This window comes from Caretta caretta, chromosome 1, assembly GCF_965140235.1.
Source record: "Caretta caretta isolate rCarCar2 chromosome 1, rCarCar1.hap1, whole genome shotgun sequence".
Classification (NCBI taxonomy): domain Eukaryota; kingdom Metazoa; phylum Chordata; order Testudines; family Cheloniidae; genus Caretta; species Caretta caretta.
Genome location: NC_134206.1, coordinates 5,155,322 through 5,175,570, shown reverse-complemented (window position 1 = coordinate 5,175,570; position 20,249 = coordinate 5,155,322). Strand labels below are relative to the sequence as shown.

Here is a 20,249-nt window from a genome sequence, read left to right as displayed (position 1 = left end):
AGCTGTTATTACCATGACAACCAAATACACAACATATTCCTCCCCCCTTTATAAGAACATTTCCTAAATAAAACAAACACTGAACTAGAGAAGAAAGGTAGACTGCCTCCATTCCCGGCTAAACCCCAGGGATTATTTTGCCCCATAACCCTGGGTTCACCCTAGCTAAAGATCCAGCCATTGGAGTGTTGTCTCCTTGCTGATTTCAAAGCTTGTTTCATTGTCTGCACAAATCTTTCAGCTAATCCATTGGTCGATGGATGATATGGTGCTGTAGTGATGTGATGTATCCCATTTGCCTTCATAAACTTTTGAAACTCCTGAGAGATGAACTGTGGTCTGTTGTCACTCGCAAGTTGTTCTGGCAGAAGAAAACGACTAAAGAGTCCCCGTAGTTTTTGGATAGTACTCTCTGCAGTAGTGGACTGCATTCTGGAGACTTCTGGCCATTTAGAATGGGCATCTACCACCACTAAGGACATGCTTCCTTCAAGGGGGCCAGCAAAGTCAACATGAATACATTGACATGGGTTTTCAGGCCAGTCCCTGGGTGTAGGGGTACCCACTGGGGTGCATTCCTGACACCCTGACATGACATACAAGCTCTTGCTTTCTCTTCAATAGCACTGTCCAATCCAGGCCACCAGAAATAGCTTCGTGCAATTTCCTTCATGCGCACTATTCCACAGTGACCAGAATGTAGCTGTTCTAACATCTGTGGTCTCAGTGGTGGTGGGATAATGACACGTCTCCCCCACAATAAACAGCCAGATTGGAGCGATAACTCCGTCCTCCAGGACATATAGGTACCAAGGTCCGATGAGACCGGAGAGGTTTCGTTGAGATTTTCCATGCATCACGAGGTCCATAACTTGGGACAACACTGGGTCAATGCGAGTTGCCTTCATTATCTGAGTAGCAGTGATGGGTGTATTCTCTACGTGTTCAAAGTAGAAGGCTTCCTTTTGGGCAGTATCTTGATGTTTGACTGGCAAAGGTAACCTTGAGAGACCATCCACATTGCCGAGCAGAGTGGATTTCTGATATTTGGTTTCATATGTGTGCGCTGAAAGTAACAATGCCCAATGTTGCATACAACTAGCAGCTAATGGGGGAATGCCTAGATAGGGTCCAAAAATTGACGTCAGAGGGCGATGGTCAGCAAGAAGAGTAAAGTTCCGCAAAAACAGGTACTGATGAAACTTCTGAATTCCAAAAATGATTCCCAATGCCTCACGTTCAATTTGGGCATAGTTAGTTTCTCCTTTGCTTAGAGTGCGTGAAGCAAAGGCAACAGGTCTCTCTTCTCCCGAAGGCATAATGTTTGACACGATTGCACCCACTCCATAAGGGGAGGCATCGCAGGCCAATTGTAGGGATAAAGATAGATCAAAGTGCGTTAGAACTTCAGAATTTAGCAATGCATTTTTAGCTTTGTTAAATGCAACATCTCAGGCTTCAGTCCACTTCCAGGTCTCGTTCTGCCCAAGGAATTTGCGAAGTGGTTTTAGCAGTGTGGCTAACTGTGAGATGAACTTTCCAAAATAGTTCAATAGTCCTAGAAACCAGCACAGCTGGCTAACATTTTGAGGTGGGGGAACCTCCACAATAGCCTTAACTTTTGCAGGGGCCTTATGAAGACCCTCAGCATCAATGATGTGTCCCAAATATTCAGCAGAGGGCTGGAAGAATTCACACTTGTCTTTGTGGACTTGTAGGCCATACTCTTCCAGTCTTTGTAGGGTAGCCTCTAAATTCTTTAAGTGATCCTTTTCATTCCTTCCAGTGACCAGGATGTCATCCAGATAGCACTGAACTCCTGGCAAGCCACACAAGATCTGGTCCATAGCCCTGTGGAACAGGGTGGGAACAGACGTTAAGGGTAGGCGACAGTATCGATAAAGCCCCTTATGAGTCACAAGAGTCAACAGCTCTTGGGACCTTCCATCGATATGCATCTGTAAACACACTTGACTCAGATCAGTCTTACTGAAGTTTTGTCACCCAGCCAGGCCCACGAAGAGGTCATCGATGCGGGGAAACGGGTTTTGCTCTGCACACAACACTGTGTTGACAATGACCTTATAATCACCACAGATCCAGAGGGAGCCATCTTTCTTCATGATTGGAATGATAGGAGTGGCCCATGGAGTATGGGTAACTGGTATTAGGACTCCATTGGTGACCAGGCACTCCAAATCCGCTTCAACTTTCGGCCTGATGGCATATGGCACAGTTCAGGCTCTCAGATATTTTGGTTGACTGTCAGGTTTCATGTTCAGTGTGACAGTGATTCCCTTCATACTTCCCAGATCCTCTCCAAAAACAGCAGCATGTTTCCTTAGTATAGCGGTCAGACCGGTTTCTTCTTTAGTCCTTTGGTGCACTTCTGCCCTGTTCAGCTGAATCTTCCCAAGCCAGGACCTACCCATTCAGGCTGGGTAACTACCTCTCACCACAAACAGTGGCAATTTAGCAGCCTGTCCTTTGAGTTCCACCTTAACATCAATACTGCCCAACATGGGCACAGCTTCTCCCGTATACGTCTTCAGAACAGCTTTTGTTGCCTTAAACGGAAGATGCTGTAGCTTTTCTTTATACACAGCCTCAGAGACCAGTGAGAGGGCTGCCCTGGTGTCCAGTTCCTTGCGTATAGGTTTGCCATCCAACAACGGGGTTACCCAGTATTCATGTGAGCCCACTGCCAAAGACAAAACGTGGAGTGGCTCTGTCATAAATATAAAGGGAAGGGTAAACCCCTTTGAAATCCCTCCTGGCCAGGGGAAAGCTCCTCTCACCTGTAAACGTTTAAGAAGCTAAAGGTAACCTCGCTGGCACCTGACCAAAATGACCAATGAGGAGACAAGATACTTTCAAAAGCTGGGAGGAGGGAGAGAAACAAAGGGTCTGTGTCTGTCTGTATGCTGGTCTTTACCGGGGATAGACCAGGAATGGAGTCTTAGAACTTTTAGTAAGTAGTCTAGCTAGGTATGTGTTAGATTATGATTTCTTTAAATGGCTGAGAAAAGAATTGTGCTGAATAGAATAACTATTTCTGTCTGTGTATCCTTTTTGTAACTTAAGGTTTTGCCTAGAGGGGTTCTCTATGTTTTTGAATCTAATTACCCTGTAAGATATCTACCATCCTGATTTTAGAGGGGGGATTTCTTTATTTCTATTTACTTCTATTTTTATTAAAAGTCTTCTTGTAAGAAAACTGAATGCTTTTTCATTGTTCTCAGATCCAAGGGTTTGGGTCTGTGGTCACCTATGCAAATTGGTGAGGCTTTTTATCCAACATTTCCCAGGAAAGGGGGGGGTGCAAGTGTTGGGAGGATTGTTCATTGTTCTCAAGATCCAAGGGTCTGGTCTGTAGTCACCTAGGCAAATTGGTGAGGCTTTTTATCCAACATTTCCCAGGAAAGGGGGGGTGCAAGTGTTGGGAGGATTGTTCATTGTTCTCAAGATCCAAGGGTCTGGGTCTGTAGTCACCTAGGCAAATTGGTGAGGCTTTTTACCAAACCTTGTCCAGGAAGTGGGGTGCAAGGTTTTGGGAAGTATTTTGGGGGGGAAGGACGCGTCCAAACAGCTCTTCCCCAGTAACCAGTATTTGTTTGGTTGTGGTAGCAGCCAATCCAAGGACAAAGGGTGGAATATTTTGTACCTTGGGGAAGTTTTGACCTAAGCTGGTAAAGATAAGCTTAGGAGGTTTTTCATGCAGGTCCCCACATCTGTACCCTCGAGTTTAGAATGGGGGAGGAACCTTGACATGGTGGCATAGTGGTGGAATTAACCTGAAATCATTTTGAGATCCAGTTGAGATTTTTTGAACTAGAAATACAGATTTTAAAAAGGATTTTTTTTTCCTGTGGAAAGGAAGTCCAGAAAGCAGCTTTGAAACTGAAAGCAGCTTGTTTTTCTCTGCTTTGTGGCCAAGCAGAGACAAAAGGGGATTATCTTGTGAATTGCAGGTTTTCTTTGCCTGGAGGCAGGGTACTTAACTCCTGCAGGGAAATTCACAGTCTTCCAACCCAGAGGTTTTTTTTTTTTCTTTTCTTCCTAAAAGTAAATAGGGGGTGTGTGTTCTACCCATTTGCTTTTTCTTTGGGCTGGGTAAGCAGGTTTCCAAGTAGTTGGAGGTTTTTTGCTTTAATTTGGGCCCAGAGCAGAGACAAGGGAATTGTCTTTTTCTGTAGGCTGACAGTCACTATCAGAGAATAGGTATTCTATTCCAGCACAGCAAAATTTTACAGCCAAGTTTTGTTTGTTTATTTCTAAAGTGTGTAAAGGGTGTAAAGGGTGTCTAAAGTGTGTAAAGGGTGTAAAGTTATTTCTAAAGTGTCTAAAGGGTGTAAAGTTAGTTAAAAACAGAGAGGTTAGAATGACCAAATCCTCAGCTCGACTGCAGCTGGAATTAGCCAAATTTCAGGCTGAGGAAAAAGAAAGGGAACATGAAAGACAGATAGAACTCATGCGGCTGGAGAAGGAGGTACAGGAGGCTGCCCACAAGAGGGAAATGGAGACAAGGAAGCATGTGGAGGAGGAGAAGGAAAAAGAGAGGAAGCATGTGGAGGAGGTGGAGAGGATAAAGGCCCTGCAGAATATACCAACAAACCCTAGCAATCCTTCTCCAGGTACCACTTCCCATCCCAGAAAGTTCCCCACCTACAAGGCAGGTGATGATACTGAGGCCTTCTTAGAAAACTTTGAAAGGGCCTGCCTTGGGTACAACATCTCTGCTGACCAATACATGGTAGAGCTGAGGCCGCAGCTCAGTGGACCCTTAGCTGAGGTGGCAGCTGAAATGCCTAAGAACACATGAACAAGTATGAACTGTTTAAATCCAAGGCGAGAGTCAGAATGGGGATAACACCCGAGCAGTCTCGTCGGAGGTTCAGAGCCCTAAGGTGGAAACCAGACATGTCATTTACCCGACATGCCTACCACATTGTGAAACATTGGGATGCCTGGATATCAGGAGCAAGTGTTGAATCTCCAGTAAATTTGCCCTTCCTAATGCAAATGGAACAATTCTTAGAGGGTGTTCCTGAGGAAATAGAAAGATACATCCTAGACGGGAAGCCCAAAACTGTAATCGAGGCAGGAGAGATTGGAGCCAGATGGGTGGAGGTGGCAGAGAAGAAGAAAACTGGTCGCAGTTGGAGCGGAGACCAGAAGGGACCACCCCAGACCACACCCTATTACCGGGGGCCGCCCAAAGCCCCACCTACCTCCCAAAGAACCCTCCAGACCCCTTATCGTCCCACCACCCCGTTCTCCAGCAACCCTCCTCGCCCCAGTGACCCGTCAGCTGGACGATGTTTTAAATGTAACGAGCTGGGGCATGTAAAGGCCAACTGCCCCAAGAACCCCAACAGATTACAGTTCATTGCACCGGAATCACCCCAGAGGTCCACAGGCCCAGATACCTCCCAGATACCCTTGGAGCGGAGGGAAACTGTGAGTGTGGGCGGGAAGAAGGTCACCGCGTGGAGGGACACCAGAGCACAAGTGTCAGCTATCCATGCTTCCTTAGTGGACCCCAATTTAATCAACCCAGAGATCCAAGTGACGATTCAACCCTTCAAGTCCAACTCTTTCGATTTGCCTACAGCCAAGTTGCCTGTCCAGTATAAGGGCTGGTCAGGAATGTGGACTTTTGCAGTCTATGATGATTATCCCATCCCCATGCTGTTGGGGGAAGACTTGGCCAATCATGTGAAGCAGGCCAAGAGGGTGGGAACGGTCACCCGCAGCCAGGCTAAACAAGCCGTGTGGCCTAGCTCTGTTCCGGAAACTTCTATCAGGACCTGGTCAGAGGTGATGGACCCGGACCCCAGGCCAATGTCTGCAACAGCAGTAGTGGATCCAGTCCCAGAGACCCAGACGGAACCAGTCCCAGAACTGGAACCAGCCGAACAACCAACACCAGACCCCGTGTCAGCACTGAATCCAGTACTTGCAACCTCAACACCAGAGGGCCCCACCGAACCTGAACTGGCAGCAGCCGATAACCCTACACAGGAGGCTCAGCCGGAGCCTGAACCGCAACATAGTGCACCAGCGGAGAGCGGTTCACAGTCAACAGAAACAGCTCCATCCCCTATATCGCTTCCAGAGGGACCAAGCCTATGTCCCCAATCCAATGAGGAACTGATGTCTCCAGCATCAAGGGAACAGTTCCAGACCGAACAGGAAGCAGATGAAAGCCTCCAGAGAGCTTGGACGGCAGCACGGAGCAACCCACTGCCTCTCAGCTCTTCTAATCGATCCAGGTTTGTTGTAGAAAGAGGACTTTTATACAAGGAAACTCTTTCCGGTGGACACCAGGAAGACTGGCATCCTCAGAGACAGTTGGTAGTTCCAACTAAATACCAGGCCAAGCTCTTGAGCATAGCCCATGATCACCCTAGTGGCCATGCTGGGGTGAACAGGACCAAAGACCGTTTGGGGGGGGTCATTCCACTGGGAGGGAATGGGCAAGGATGTTTCTACCTATGTCCAGTCTTGTGAGGTGTGCCAAAGAGTGGGAAAACCCCAAGACCAGGTCAAAGCCCCTCTCCAGCCACTCCCCATCATTGAAGTTCCATTTCAGCGAGTAGCTGTGGATATTCTGGGTCCTTTTCCGAAAAAGACACCCAGAGGAAAGCAGTACATACTGACTTTCATGGATTTTGCCACCCGATGGCCGGAAGCAGTAGCTCTAAGCAACACCAGGGCTAAAAGTGTGTGCCAGGCACTAGCAGACATTTCTGCCAGGGTAGGTTGGCCCTCCGACATCCTCACAGATGCAGGGACTAATTTCCTGGCAGGAACTATGAAAAACCTTTGGGAAGCTCATGGGGTAAATCACTTGGTTGCCACTCCTTACCACCATCAAACAAATGGCATGGTGGAGAAGTTTAATGGAACTTTGGGGGCCATGATACGTAAATTCGTAAATGAGCACTCCAATGATTGGGACCTAGTGTTGCAGCAGTTGCTCTTTGCCTACAGAGCTGTACCACATCCCAGTTTAGGGTTTTCCCCATTTGAACTTGTATATGGCCGTGAGGTTAAGGGGCCATTGCAGTTGGTAAAGCAGCAATGGGAGGGATTTACACCGTCTCCAGGAACTAACATTCTGGACTTCGTAACCAACCTACAAAACACCCTCCGAACCTCTTTAGCCCTTGCTAGAGAAAACTTACAGGATGCTCAAAAAGAGCAAAAAGCCTGGTATGATAAACATGCCAGAGAGCGTTCCTTCAAAGTAGGAGACCAGGTCATGGTCTTAAAGGCGCTCCAGGCCCATAAAATGGAAGCATCGTGGGAAGGGCCATTCATGGTCCAGGAGCGCCTGGGAGCTGTTAATTATCTCATAGCATTCCCCACCTCCAACCGGAAGCCTAAGGTGTACCATATTAATTCTCTAAAGCCCTTTTATTCCAGAGAATTAAAGGTTTGTCAGTTTACAGCCCAGGGAGGAGACGACGCTGAGTGGCCCAAAGGTGTCTACTATGAAGGGAAATGTGGTGGTGGTGTGGAAGAGGTGAACCTCTCCATGACCCTTGGGTGTATGCAGCGACAGCAGATCCAGGAGCTGTGCACTAGCTACGCGCCAACGTTCTCAGCCACCCCAGGACTGACCGAACGGGCATACCACTCCATTGACACAGGTAATGCTCACCCAATTAGGGTTCAACCTTACCGGGTGTCTCCTCAAGCTAAAACTGCTGTAGAACGGGAGATCCAGGATATGTTACAGATGGGTGTAATCCGCCCCTCTGAAAGTGCATGGGCATCTCCAGTGGTTCTAGTTCCCAAACCAGATGGGGAAATACGTTTTTGCTTGGACTACCGTAAGCTAAATGCTGTAACTCGCCCAGACAACTATCCAATGCCACGCACAGATGAACTATTAGAGAAACTGGGACGGGCCCAGTTCATCTCTACCTTGGACTTAACCAAGGGGTACTGGCAGGTACCGCTAGATGAATCTGCCAAGGAAAGGTCAGCCTTCATCACACATCTCGGGCTGTATTAATTTAATGTACTCCCTTTCGGGCTGCGAAATGCACCCGCCACTTTCCAAAGACTTGTAGATGGTCTCCTAGCGGGATTAGGAGAATATGCAGTCGCCTACCTTGACGATGTGGCCATATTTTCAGATTCCTGGGCAGACCACCTGGAACATCTACAAAAAGTCCTTGAGCGCATAAGGGAGGCAGGACTAACTGTTAAGGCTAAGAAGTGTCAAATAGGCCTAAACAGAGTGACTTACCTTGGACACTAGGTGGGTCAAGGAACTATCAGCCCCCTACAGGCCAAAGTGGATGCTACCAAAAGTGGCCTGTCCCAAAGTCAAAGAAACAGGTTCAATCCTTCTTCGGTTTGGCCGGTTATTACAGACGATTTGTACCGCACTACAGCCAAATCGCTGCCCCACTGACAGACCTAACCAAAAAGAAACAGCCAAATGCTGTTCAGTGGACCGAAAAGTGTCAGAAGGCCTTTAACAAGCTTAAAGCGACACTCATGTCTGACCCTGTACTAAGGGCCCCAGACTTTGACAAACCGTTCTTAGTAACCACAGATGCGTCCGAGCGTGGTGTGGGAGCAGTTTTAATGCAAAAAGGACCTGATCAAGAATTCCACCCTGTAGTGTTTCTCAGCAAAAAACTGTCTGAGAGGGAAAGCAACTGGTCAGTCACTGAAAAAGAATGTTACGCCATTGTCTACGCTCTGGAAAAGCTACGCCCATATGTTTGGGGACGGCGTTTCCACCTGCAAACCGACCATGCTGCACTGAAGTGGCTTCACACCGTCAAGGAAACTAACAAACAACTTCTTCGGTGGAGTTTAGCTCTCCAAGATTTTGATTTCGACATCCAACACATCTCAGGAGCTTCTAACAAAGTGGCTGATGCACTCTCCCGTGAAAGTTTCCCAGAATCAACTGGTTAAAATCGTCCTTGAGATGTGGAAAATATTGTTAGTCTTTATGTACTTGGTAGTATATTTAGAGATGCATGTGTCTTATTAACTCTGTTTTTCCTAGAGCTCCAGGAAGAAATCCCAGCCAGTGTTTCACCCTAGCTGAGATTTGGGGGGCGTGTCATAAATATAAAGGGAAGGGTAAACCCATTTGAAATCCCTCCTGGCCAGGGGAAAGCTCCTCTCACCTGTAAAGGGTTAAGAAGCTAAAGGTAACCTCGCTGGTACCTGACCAAAATGACCAATGAGGAGACAAGATACTTTCAAATGCTGGGAGGAGAGAGAGAAACAAAGGGTCTCCGTCTGTCTGTATGCTGGTCTTTACCAGGGATAGACCAGGAATGGAGTCTTAGAACTTTTAGTAAGTAATCTAGCTAGGTATGTGTTAGATTATGATTTCTTTAAATGGCTGAGAAAAGAATTGTGCTGAATAGAATAACTATTTCTGTCTGTGTATCCTTTTTGTAACTTAAGGTTTTGCCTAGAGGGGTTCTCTATGTTTTTGAATCTAATTACCCTGTAAGATATCTACCATCCTGATTTTAGAGGGGGGATTTCTTTATTTCTATTTACTTCTATTTTTATTAAAAGTCTTCTTGTAAGAAAACTGAATGCTTTTTCATTGTTCTCAGATCCAAGGGTTTGGGTCTGTGGTCACCTATGCAAATTGGTGAGGCTTTTTATCCAACATTTCCCAGGAAAGGGGGGGTGCAAGTGTTGGGAGGATTGTTCATTGTTCTCAAGATCCAAGAGTCTGGGTCTGTAGTCACCTAGGCAAATTGGTGAGGCTTTTTATCCAACATTTCCCAGGAAAGGGGGGGTGCAAGTGTTGGGAGGATTGTTCATTGTTCTCAAGATCCAAGGGTCTGGGTCTGTAGTCACCTAGGCAAATTGGTGAGGCTTTTTACCAAACCTTGTCAAGGAAGTGGGGTGCAAGGTTTTGGGAAGTATTTTGGGGGGAAGGACACGTCCAAACAGCTCTTCCCCAGTAACCAGTATTAGTTTGGTGGTGGTAGCGGCCAGTCCAAGGACAACGGGTGGAATATTTTGTACCCTGGGGAAGTTTTGACCTAAGCTGGTAAAGATAAGCTTAGGAGGTTTTTCATGCAGGTCCCCACATCTGTAACCTAGAGTTCAGAGTGGGGGAGGAACCTTAATAGGCTCTTCTTCTTGCGATGAGGTGTCACCTTGGTCATCCTGGATCTGCTCTAGGGTATACGGGTTCCCCTTTTAGGTCGGCCAGAGCACAGGCCTCTTTTTCTTTTGTTTACAGGCACACTCAATGTGTCCCTTTTTGCCATAGTGTCGACACACCAGGTTCTTACACCATCATTGTGATGCCTTGTGACCCGGCTCACCACAGTGGCAACATTCCTGACTCTGCACAGTTTTGTGGGAAGGTTCTTGTGACATTTTATGCACCCTAGAGGATGCACCGATGGATTGAGCCTCCTTTGTAGCCAGTTCCATGGAGACGGCAATGTCCACAGCCTTCGGTAAGGGAAGCTGAGCCTCTGTCAATAGGCTCTTCCGTATAGTTTCACTCTGCAAACTACACAGTAACCTGTCACGCAGGGCATCATTTAACATCTCCTTAAATTCACGGTGTTTTGCTAGCCTTTTTAAAGTTGCTACAAATTGTACAACTGTTTCCTCTTCTTTTTGGCCTCTTTTGTGGAACCTCTATCCTTCAGGAATTACCAGTGGTTTGCAGGAAAAATGGGACCCCAGGATTTCTGCAATGTCACTGTAAGATTTGGTCTCAGGCTTAACAGGGTGTAGTAAGCTGCGTAGCAGGGAGTAGGTTTTAGCTCCCACAACACTTAAGAATATTGGCACCTTCTTCTCTGCTGTAATGTCATTTGCAAGAACAAAAAGATCAAAACGCTCAGTATACACATGCCACTGCACTACATTCTCCTCCAAAGGTTCCAGTGGCCCTTTAAGTGTAGCCATGGTTTTAGTTTCATGTTTCACAGTCAGTGCCAACAAGCCAGCACAGTCAGTGCAAACAAGCCAGTTCTTACCCCCTTCCAACAGCTGAAAGATTTTGGTAGGTTTTTTTTGTTTGTTTGTTTGCTTGCCTTGACTTCTACTTCCTTCTGTGGCTGGGGCAGCACAGGGATCCCATTCTCGTCGCCACTTTGTTGTATCCTTGGGGGCAGCACTTTAGGAAGGAATCACTTGAGACGCAGAGAGCGGTGAGCCATGAAAGCAGCCATTTATTTTCCACACACTGAACTAACCAAGCCAGCCCAAACTGGCTGGGCTATCCCCTAATAAGCTAACTCAGTTGCCATAGCAACAACAAGGTGCTATTAGCATGACAACCAAACACACAACAAGCCAGAAGAGTTGAAGGCAGCAGTGCTGAAGCAGAGCTGGGGAGCTGCAGCTGGAGCAGACCAGAACCGGGAGCTGGATCCGCACAAACCTGCTGCACCAACAGGGAGCCACGGCTGAGCTAGAGTAGGGAGCTGCAGGGACAGAGCCAGGACAGTGGATGCCGGCAACTAGTAACAAGGTAGCCGATCACAATGAGCAGCTCAGGAGAGCAAGTTGGGGCCATGGACAGAGGGCCAGCACAGGGAGGTGTCACCAGACCGGAGGGCCTTGAAGACTGGACACAGGAGATAGGACGTCAATCTGATGTAGGGCCAATTGCTGGGGAGAAGGGTCCTGCCACCAAGAGCCTGAGGGTGTGTGGCCACTGCAAAAGCCAGTGTCTGACTTGGCAGTATCACCACAGCACAACTAGAGGCTGGCAGGGGGCCTGGGATGTGTGAGGAACACAAAGAGAACAGTTCTTAGGTCCCAGACATGGCTGTTTGTCAGGACGGGGTTCCTTGTTTCCTTGAACTTTCCCATTTATCCTTAATTTTCTTTCCGGTTTCAGAGTAGCAGCCCTGTTAGTCTGTACTCGCAAAAAGAAGAGGAGGATTTGTGGCTCCTTAGAGACTAACCAATTTATTTGAGCATAAGCTTTCGTGAGCTACAGCTCACTTCATCAGATGCATTTAGTGGAAAATACAGTGAGGAAATTTATATACACACAGAACATGAAGGAAAAAAAAAAAACCAAACCTGTAAGGAGAGTGATCACTTAAGATGAGCTATTACCAGCAGGACAGCAGGGCGGAGGGGGAGGGGGATTTGTGTCCATTTATTCTTTTACGTAGAGACTGTGCAGGCATATCACATTGGTAGATGTGTAGATGTCCACACTATCAGAGGCTCGTTCACCTGCACATCCACCAATGTGATCTATGCCATCACGTGCCAGCAATGCCCCTCTGCCATGTACATTGGCCAAACTGGACAGTCTCTAAAAGAATAAATGGACACAAATCAGATGTCAAGAATTATAACAATCATAAACCAGTCAGAGAACACTTCAATCTCTCTGGTCATGCGATTACAGACATGAAAGTTGCTATATTACAACAACAACAAAAAAACCCTTCAAAAACAGACTCCAACGAGAGACTGCTGAATTGGAATTAATTTGCAAACTGGATACAGTTAACTTAGGCTTGAATAGAGACTCGGAATGGATGGGTCATTACACAAAGTAAAACTATTTCCCCATGTTTATTTCCCCCACCCCCGCCCACTGTTCCTCAGATGTTCTTGTTAACTGCTGGAAAGTTTTCACCCCCCTCCCCTCCAACCCCCACCGTTCTCTCCTGCTGGTAATAGCTCATCTTAAATGATCACTCTGCTTACAGGTTTTTTTTTTCCTTTATGTTCTGTGTGTATATAAATTTCCTCACTGTATTTTCCACTAAATGCATCCGATGGAGTGAGCTGTAGCTCACAAAAGCTTATGCTCAAATAAACTGCTTAGTCTCTAAGGTGCCACAAGTACTCCTCTCCAATTTTCTTTCAGTCGCTGTTTAACACATTCTAGTTGGTTTGAAGTTAATGCAGTGATCAGTGGGTCAAAGAAGTGTCCGGTGTGAAGAGAGTACTCCACAGTGGGGATACCCTAGCTCCTCTCCTAAGTGACCACGATGAGACTGGGGGTTCAGCCTTCCAGGAATCTTTGACTCTGCCATATCGCCATTACGAGGACTCTTCCAAACAGGAGAGTGGAAGGGGAGTCCTTGAGGTCAGGCAGGCCTCTGGGAAAAGGGAGTGGGTGTAGGGACTTGGACTCTTTCACTACCAGTTCCCTTGGGGTGACGCAAAAGCCAGGAAAGATCCCAACAATAGTTCCCCACTTACATTAGGGAACTGTTAGAAAATGATAGGTTGGATTTATAGTGACGTATAAACAGATGTGTAATTGGTGAAATCTTTCAAGAATTGATAAAAGCCAAAATGTCTAACTTTGGGGAGAACATAAGAACATAAGAATGGCCGTACTGGTCAGACCAAAGGTCCATCCAGCCCAGTATCCTGTCTACTGACAGTGGCCAATGCCAGGTGCAACGGAGTGTGTGAACCTAACAGGTAATGATCAAATGATCTCTGTTCTGCCATCCATCTCCAGTCTGACAAACAAAGACTAGGGACACCATTCCTTACCCATCCTGGCTAATAGCCATGAATGGACTTAACCTCCATGAATTTATCCAGTTCTCTTTTAAACCCTGTTATAGTCCTAGCCTTCACAACCTCCTCCGACAAGGAGTTCCACAGGTTGACTGTGTGCTGAGTGAAGAAGAACTTCCTTTTCTTGGTTTTAAACCTGTTGCCCATTAATTTCATTTGGTGGACCCTAGTTTTTATATTATGGGAACAAGTAAATAACTTTTCCTTATTCATTGTCTCCACACCACTCATGATTTTATATACCTCTATCATATCCCCCCTTAGTCTCATAGATTCACAGATATTAAGGTCAGAAGGGACCATTATTATCGTCTAGTTTGAGCTCCTCCACAATGCAGGCCACAGAATCTCACCCACCCACTCCTGCAATAGACCTCTCATCTGTGTCTGAGCTATTGAAGTCCTCAAATCATGGATTAAAGACTTCAAGTGCAGAGAATCCTCCAGCAAGTGACCCGTGCCCCATGCTACAGAGGAAGGCGAAAAACCCCCAGGGCCTCTTCCAATCTGCCCTGGAGGAAAATTCCTTCCCGACCCCCAATATGGTGATCAGCTGAACCCAGAGCATGTGGGCAAGATTCACCAACCAGATACCCAGGAAAGAATTCTCTGTAGTAACTCAGATCCCACCCCATCTAACATCCCATCACAGGCCATTGGGCCTATTTACCAAAGATCAATTAATTGCCAAAATCATGTTATTGCAACATACCATCTCCTCCATAAACTTATCGAGCTTAATCTTGAAGCCAGGTAGGTCTTTTGCCCCCACTGCTTCCCTTGGAAGGCTATTCCAGAACTTCACTTCTTTGATGGTTAGAAACCTTCGTCCAATTTCAAGTCTAAACTTCTCCTCTTTTCCAACCTGAAAAGTCCTAGCCTCTTTAATCTCTTCTCATATGGGAGCTGTTCCAAACCCCTAATCATTTTAGTTACCCTTCTCTGAACCTTTTCTAACGCCAGTATATCCTTTCTGAGTTGAGGAGACCACATCTGTATGCAGTATTGAAGATGTGGGCACACCATGGATTTATATAAGGCAATAAAATATTCTCCGTCTTATTCTTTCTCCCTTTTTTAATGATTCCTAACATCCTGTTAGCTGATGTTATGAAGATGGCTCCGTTTTGGGAATCTCTCTAACGTCCTCAGCCATGAAGACTGAAGGAAAGAATTCATTTAGTTTCTCCATAATGACTTTATCATCTTTAAATGCTCCTTTTGTATCTCAATTGTCCAGGGGTCCCACTGGTTGTTTAAGAGGCTTCTTGCTTCTGATGTACTTAAAAACATTTTGTTCTTAACTTTTAAGTTTTTGGCTAGCTGTTCTTCAACTCCTTTTTGGCTTTTCTTATTACATTTTTACACTTAATTTGGCAGTGTTTATGGTCCTTTCTATATACCTCACTAGGATTTGACTTCCACTTTTTAAAAGATGCCTTTTCATATTTCACTGTTTGTTTTACATGGTTCTTAAGCTCTTGTTTAGTTCTTTTACTGTGTTTTTTCATTAGGGGTAATTTAATTGTGGAAGTCTTGTTTACTCCTTCACATTACACAAGAACCAGGGATGACTGAAGGAAATTAATAGGCTGCAGGCTAAGATATTCAGGGATTCAACCCCATGATCTGGGAATCCCTGGCATCTGATTGCCTATGCTTGGACTGGAGAACAGGAGATGGATCCCTCAAGAACAGCCTGTTCTGTTCTTTCAGTGTGAAGATTGGTATTCGTCACCGTCAGAAGACAAGATACTGGACTAGATGGACCATTGGTCTGACCAGCATGGCTGTTTTTATGTTCTTATCTTAGTCTTCTTTTTCTTCTCTGGGTGGTGCTCCTTGTAGTCGATGGGGCCCACATGCCTCACTACATCAAAGAGTCCCTGCCAATGAACCAATCATCTGAAGAGCAAGCTTGGTTGTAACCATAACACACAATCACCCAGACGGAACACTCACAGCTAGACCCCTTTATTATCGGCCTTCTCTTGTACCTCCTGTGCATTTAGCAAAATTATTCGAGCAAACACTCACAAAGTCTCGAGGCAATTTCTTAATTGAAGAATTTATTGGTCTATGTTCATTACCTGAGGACTTCCGAGACAGCAGTTCAAAGGGCGAAAACTTGAAGCCTTGAGGCACCTCCCTGATTGGTTAAAGGAGGTTGGGGAGGAGTTGATCGTAATGTTCGGAATCTGAGGCTACAGAATTCAATAATGTCTCCAGAACAGTTCCTTGAAATCACTCTACCAACCCATCAGTTTGGAGATGGTAGATCAACATTCTTAATGTCTTTACCCTCAGTAGTCCTTGATCTCTAAGGATTTATTGGGTATTACCACCCAGAAAAGGACTTTCATAAGGTAATTCACTCATTTTGCTCATACTCAGGGTGATGGGATTCTGCCTAGGGGGAAATAAACCTCTCCGGATGCCTTTGTCATCGAACCATGACTGTGGTCTTTCTTTCTGAATAACATCAAGGACAGCTGAATTAGTAGGTTGCCTTACCTGCCAACACTGATAATATTGGAGCTCCAAGGAGAGAAGCACTGAACAGGGTTACAGAGGCAACAACATTCCAGGTCTTAACAATTCCGGACGACACTCTGAGTCCAGGGATGAACAATTCTACTGTCTGGGGCAAGTCAGTGATTGTTTTGCCTCCTGCACAAAGTATTGTCACTGTCTCAGTCACTAGGGTTCCACCACTTCTCCATTCACCACTGAGAGTTGTTCATAGACATGGCTAAGGATAAGATTAAGTCATAGAAGTCACAGATTCTGTGACTTTCGGAGACCTCTGTGACATTTACCACTTCAGCCCTGGGGCAGCGGGTGGAGGCTCCTGAGCTCTCAGTGGCCATGTGTGGCCAAGGAACCAGCAGCTTTCAGCCACCTCTGGCGGTGGGGGTATGTGGCACTCCAAGTGGCTCTTGGCCGTGTGGGGACCCAGATCTCTGAGCTGCCACTGGCAGTGGGAGCCGTGGAGCTCTCTCACATGGGCTGCAGCAGGGGCTCTGGACCTCTGAGGTGCTGGGGCTGCAGTGGGGGCCACAGAGCTCTTATCTGCAGTGGCAGTAGGTGCTGGACCGTCACCCGTCCTGAAGTGTGGCTCAGGCTGTCATACTCCTGATGAGGCTTTAATCTTCCCCATTTCAGTCTCCCCCGCAGACCCTCGTGACCTGTTGGTGACTTTTACTAAAACTATCTGTGACAAAAAACCTTAGTCATGACTATTCAACTGGTCTGCCCCTCTTCCTGAAAAAAATTGTGTTGTGGGCCAGGATATCCCTCCCCGGGTGAACGCATTCTGGATGCTGTCGAGGGTTGTGGTGAATGCAGGCCCATGGACCGATTCAGGCAGTCCGATTCAAAACATAGAGAATCCCTCTAGGTAAAACCTTAAGTTACAAAAAGATACAAAAAACAGGAATACACATGTCCTCCAGGACAGTGAATTTCCAAGCCAAAACAAAGAAATCCAAAAGCATTTTCTAGCTAGATTTCTTACTAACTGTACAGGAGTTGAAGGGCTTGCATCCTTGATCTGTTCCCAGCAACGGTATCACACAGACAGACAAAGGCTTTCCCCCCCTCCAGATTTGAAAGTACCTTGTCCCTCATTGGTCATTTTGGGTCAGGTGCCAGCGAGGTTACCTTAGCTTCTTAACCCTTTTCTGGTGAAAGGATTTTCCTTCTGCTAGGAGTACAACTCGTAAGAACTGCACAGTCAAGGAAGGCTGACTTTTTTTACAGATTGTTTGTGAGCATACTCTTCCTCCATGCCAGGGGTAACTGGGGAACCATGGCGCTCACAGAACTTCTGGTCTTCCTCCCAAACTGCATCCCACTTAGTGCTGGTTCACATACTCTCTGACAATTTGACAGTTCCCTGATGGACACTGCAGGCCTGAGGAGATATCGTCTCTTGTGTCTGCAGAACTTTGCGTGAACTTTGTGTCTGCAGAACTTCTGCAGGTGTATTTGACTACTTTGTCACGAAGCTCTTTCGTTTTGACCCCATAAATGATAGGGTTGAGCATGGGAGGGATGAGGAGATAGAGGTCAGCTAAGATGATATGAACATAGGGTGCGATGCCTTGACCAAAGTAGTGTGTAAGAATGGAGAAGAAGGTAGGGGTATAATATGTCAGCATCACACAGATGTGGGCTGTGCAAGTGTTAAGGGCTTTCTGGTGGGCTTTATGAGAGAAGATTCTGAGGACGGCCCTGATGATCAGATCATACGACAGGGCAATGAGCGTCAGGTCAAACCCATTGATTACAAACATTAGCACAAAACCATATATCCTGCTGACTCTGATGTCCCCACACACCATCTTCTCCAGAGCTATGTGCTCACATTGTGTTTGGGGGATAATGCGGTTGGCACAGAATGTCTGCTGACTCAGGAGCAGGGGCAGGGGCAGAATGAAGAGAACAGCTCTTATCAAACCTGCAAGCCCTAGCTTAGCTATTTGTGCATTGCTGAGGATGGTGGCATATCTCAGAGGGTTACATATGGCAACGTAGCGATCGAAGGCCATTGTCACGAGGGTGGATGAGTGCATCACAGAAATCGTGTGGAGGAAGAACATCTGGGTGAGGCAGCCAGCCACAGTAATGCCTTTCAAATTGAACCAAAATATGCCCAGTGCCTTTGGCACAACAAAGGTAGGTGTGGCAATGTCTGTAAGTGCCAGCATGCAGAGCAGGAGGTACATCGGCTTCTGCAGAGTCTGTTCCTTACCTACAACAGACAGAAGCGTGACATTTCCCAACAGGCTGATAATGTAGAATGTAAAGAAAGGGATGGAAATCCAGATGTGGGCAGCCTCCAGGCCAGGGATGCCCGTTAGGATGAAAGTTGAAGTGTCAGAGTGGGTGAAGTTGAAAGGTGCCATGAAGCAGTTGATGCATCGATATGACTCAGAAATGCTCAAGGTGCCTGTAAAGGGAGAAAAGCACAGCAAGGGGGTTCTTATTTGTAAAAAATAATATGGTAAATATGTTATAGTTATGAACATTCTCGGAGTCTTCTTGAGTGAGGAGTGAAGAACTACCGACGATGTCACTCCCTACTTTCCATAGATCTAGAATACGGAGGGAACCGTTTGTTTCAAAACTTGGTTTCCAGACTCGTTTGTGGGAAGATTACAGACTCCCCAAAATGGAGTCCAGAATTATGTGGCCTGGTCACATGGCCTTTTAGAGTCATAGCATCCACTACGTATAGTCTGTCTGAAGCATTCTCAGGGAGGCTCACCAGGTGGGAGATAAGTTTCTCTAAAGGCCTATTGTTTCCCCCAAAGTCTCATTGCCCTGAATAGGCCCTTCCCAACCATCTATCTAGACTGACATCAAGTTCCCTAGTGGGCGTTACTCACTTGTAACTACATTTGAAATACAGGGAAGTCATCAAAATTCAGAACTTTTGACCAAAATCTTCAATACATACAAATAGGATAACCATATTCAGAAAGTCATAACTTTTCCAATAACATCTTACATGACCCATCTTGCATAAACTGTATCATAATTATGCTATAATCATATCATCATATCATCATATCACAATGAACAATATGGGGTACATTGTTACAAAAATATCAAATGTTATTTCTACCAATGAAATGCCTGAAGTTACAGAACAACAACAAATGGAAACAAAACTGAGTAAAACTTGTGACACCCAGATTGTAGTTCTGTGGCTTGCCATGGGAAAGAGACTCTGAAACTCGCCAAACACACTCTGTACCATGAAAGGTCCCAAAGTTGGCCTTGGACCAACAATCACAAAGAAAAAAATAATTTCAACAGCACTGCCCACCTGTCCACCTACATGCTGCTTTGCAACCCTGTGATGTTCCCCTCTGGTGTTATCTGGACTGGTGATCTGGTTGGTCACCCCAGTCCTTAGCTTTGGTAGCCAGCCTTACCCTGCTCAGCTGTGAGAACCCCACTCCTGGGCTGTTCACGCTCAGTCTTGGACATGTAAACTGCTCTTTGGATTATGCAACCGAATGACACTAGCCAATATCTCCTTTCCCAGACACAACCTTACTCTTGCAGTGTGCAGGTGTGCCCGCAGGGCACTCCAAGCTTATGTGAGTTTGTCAGTTTAAGAAAGAAATGGAAATGCCCCAGGCTTGTTATCCCAAGGGGAGTCTCTTACACGCTTCAAACCAAACACACTGCTTCAGGTAGAATAAACAACAAATGTATTAAGTACAAAGATAGAATTTAAGTGATATTCAGTGATAGGCAAAAAGTCAGAGTGGTTACCAAAAGAAAAGGAAATGTAAGCACACTGTCTAAACTCTCAATCCTATTAGACTGGGCAACATCTAGATTAAGGATTTTTCTCACCCCACTGAATATTGCAGTCCTTAATATACAAGTTTCCTGTGTAAACCTGGGCCAATCTCCCCTGTTGGAGTCTTGTCTTCTCAGTGGGGGCAGGAGAAGGGCCCAGTATGTGTCCGCTCTGTCTGTTTTATAGCCTCAATCCATGTGCTTGGGGGGCACAAGTCCAGGCATGTCTGGGGGGCATTGCTGAGTCTCTCCAAGCAAGGTTGAGCAATTCCCTCTGTGGGGCTTCGTGCACGTGAGTCATTGCATTGGAGCTCCCTTGCTGGACAAGGGCTCTTGATGGGTTGTTTGACACCCTGCCCGGGGATTGGTCACTTTCCTTGCTGTTGCCTCTGGAG

General features: G+C 46.2%; 1 protein-coding gene across 1 annotated transcript; it reads right to left on the bottom strand.

Moving 5' to 3' along the window:
* Positions 1-17,139: 17,139 nt before the first annotated feature.
* LOC142072974 (olfactory receptor 52P1-like) lies at positions 17,140-18,482 on the bottom strand. The gene has a single exon (XM_075131383.1). The coding sequence runs from the start codon at positions 18,441-18,443 to the stop codon at positions 17,391-17,393; it is 1,053 nt and encodes a 350-aa protein (XP_074987484.1). The 5' UTR covers positions 18,444-18,482; the 3' UTR covers positions 17,140-17,390.
* Positions 18,483-20,249: the final 1,767 nt, after the last annotated feature.

Excerpts from the sequence above, each read along its gene's own strand:
- LOC142072974 (XM_075131383.1), bottom strand. The coding sequence starts at position 18,443 with ATGGCACCTTTCAACTTCACCCACTCTGACACTTCAACTTTCATCCTA.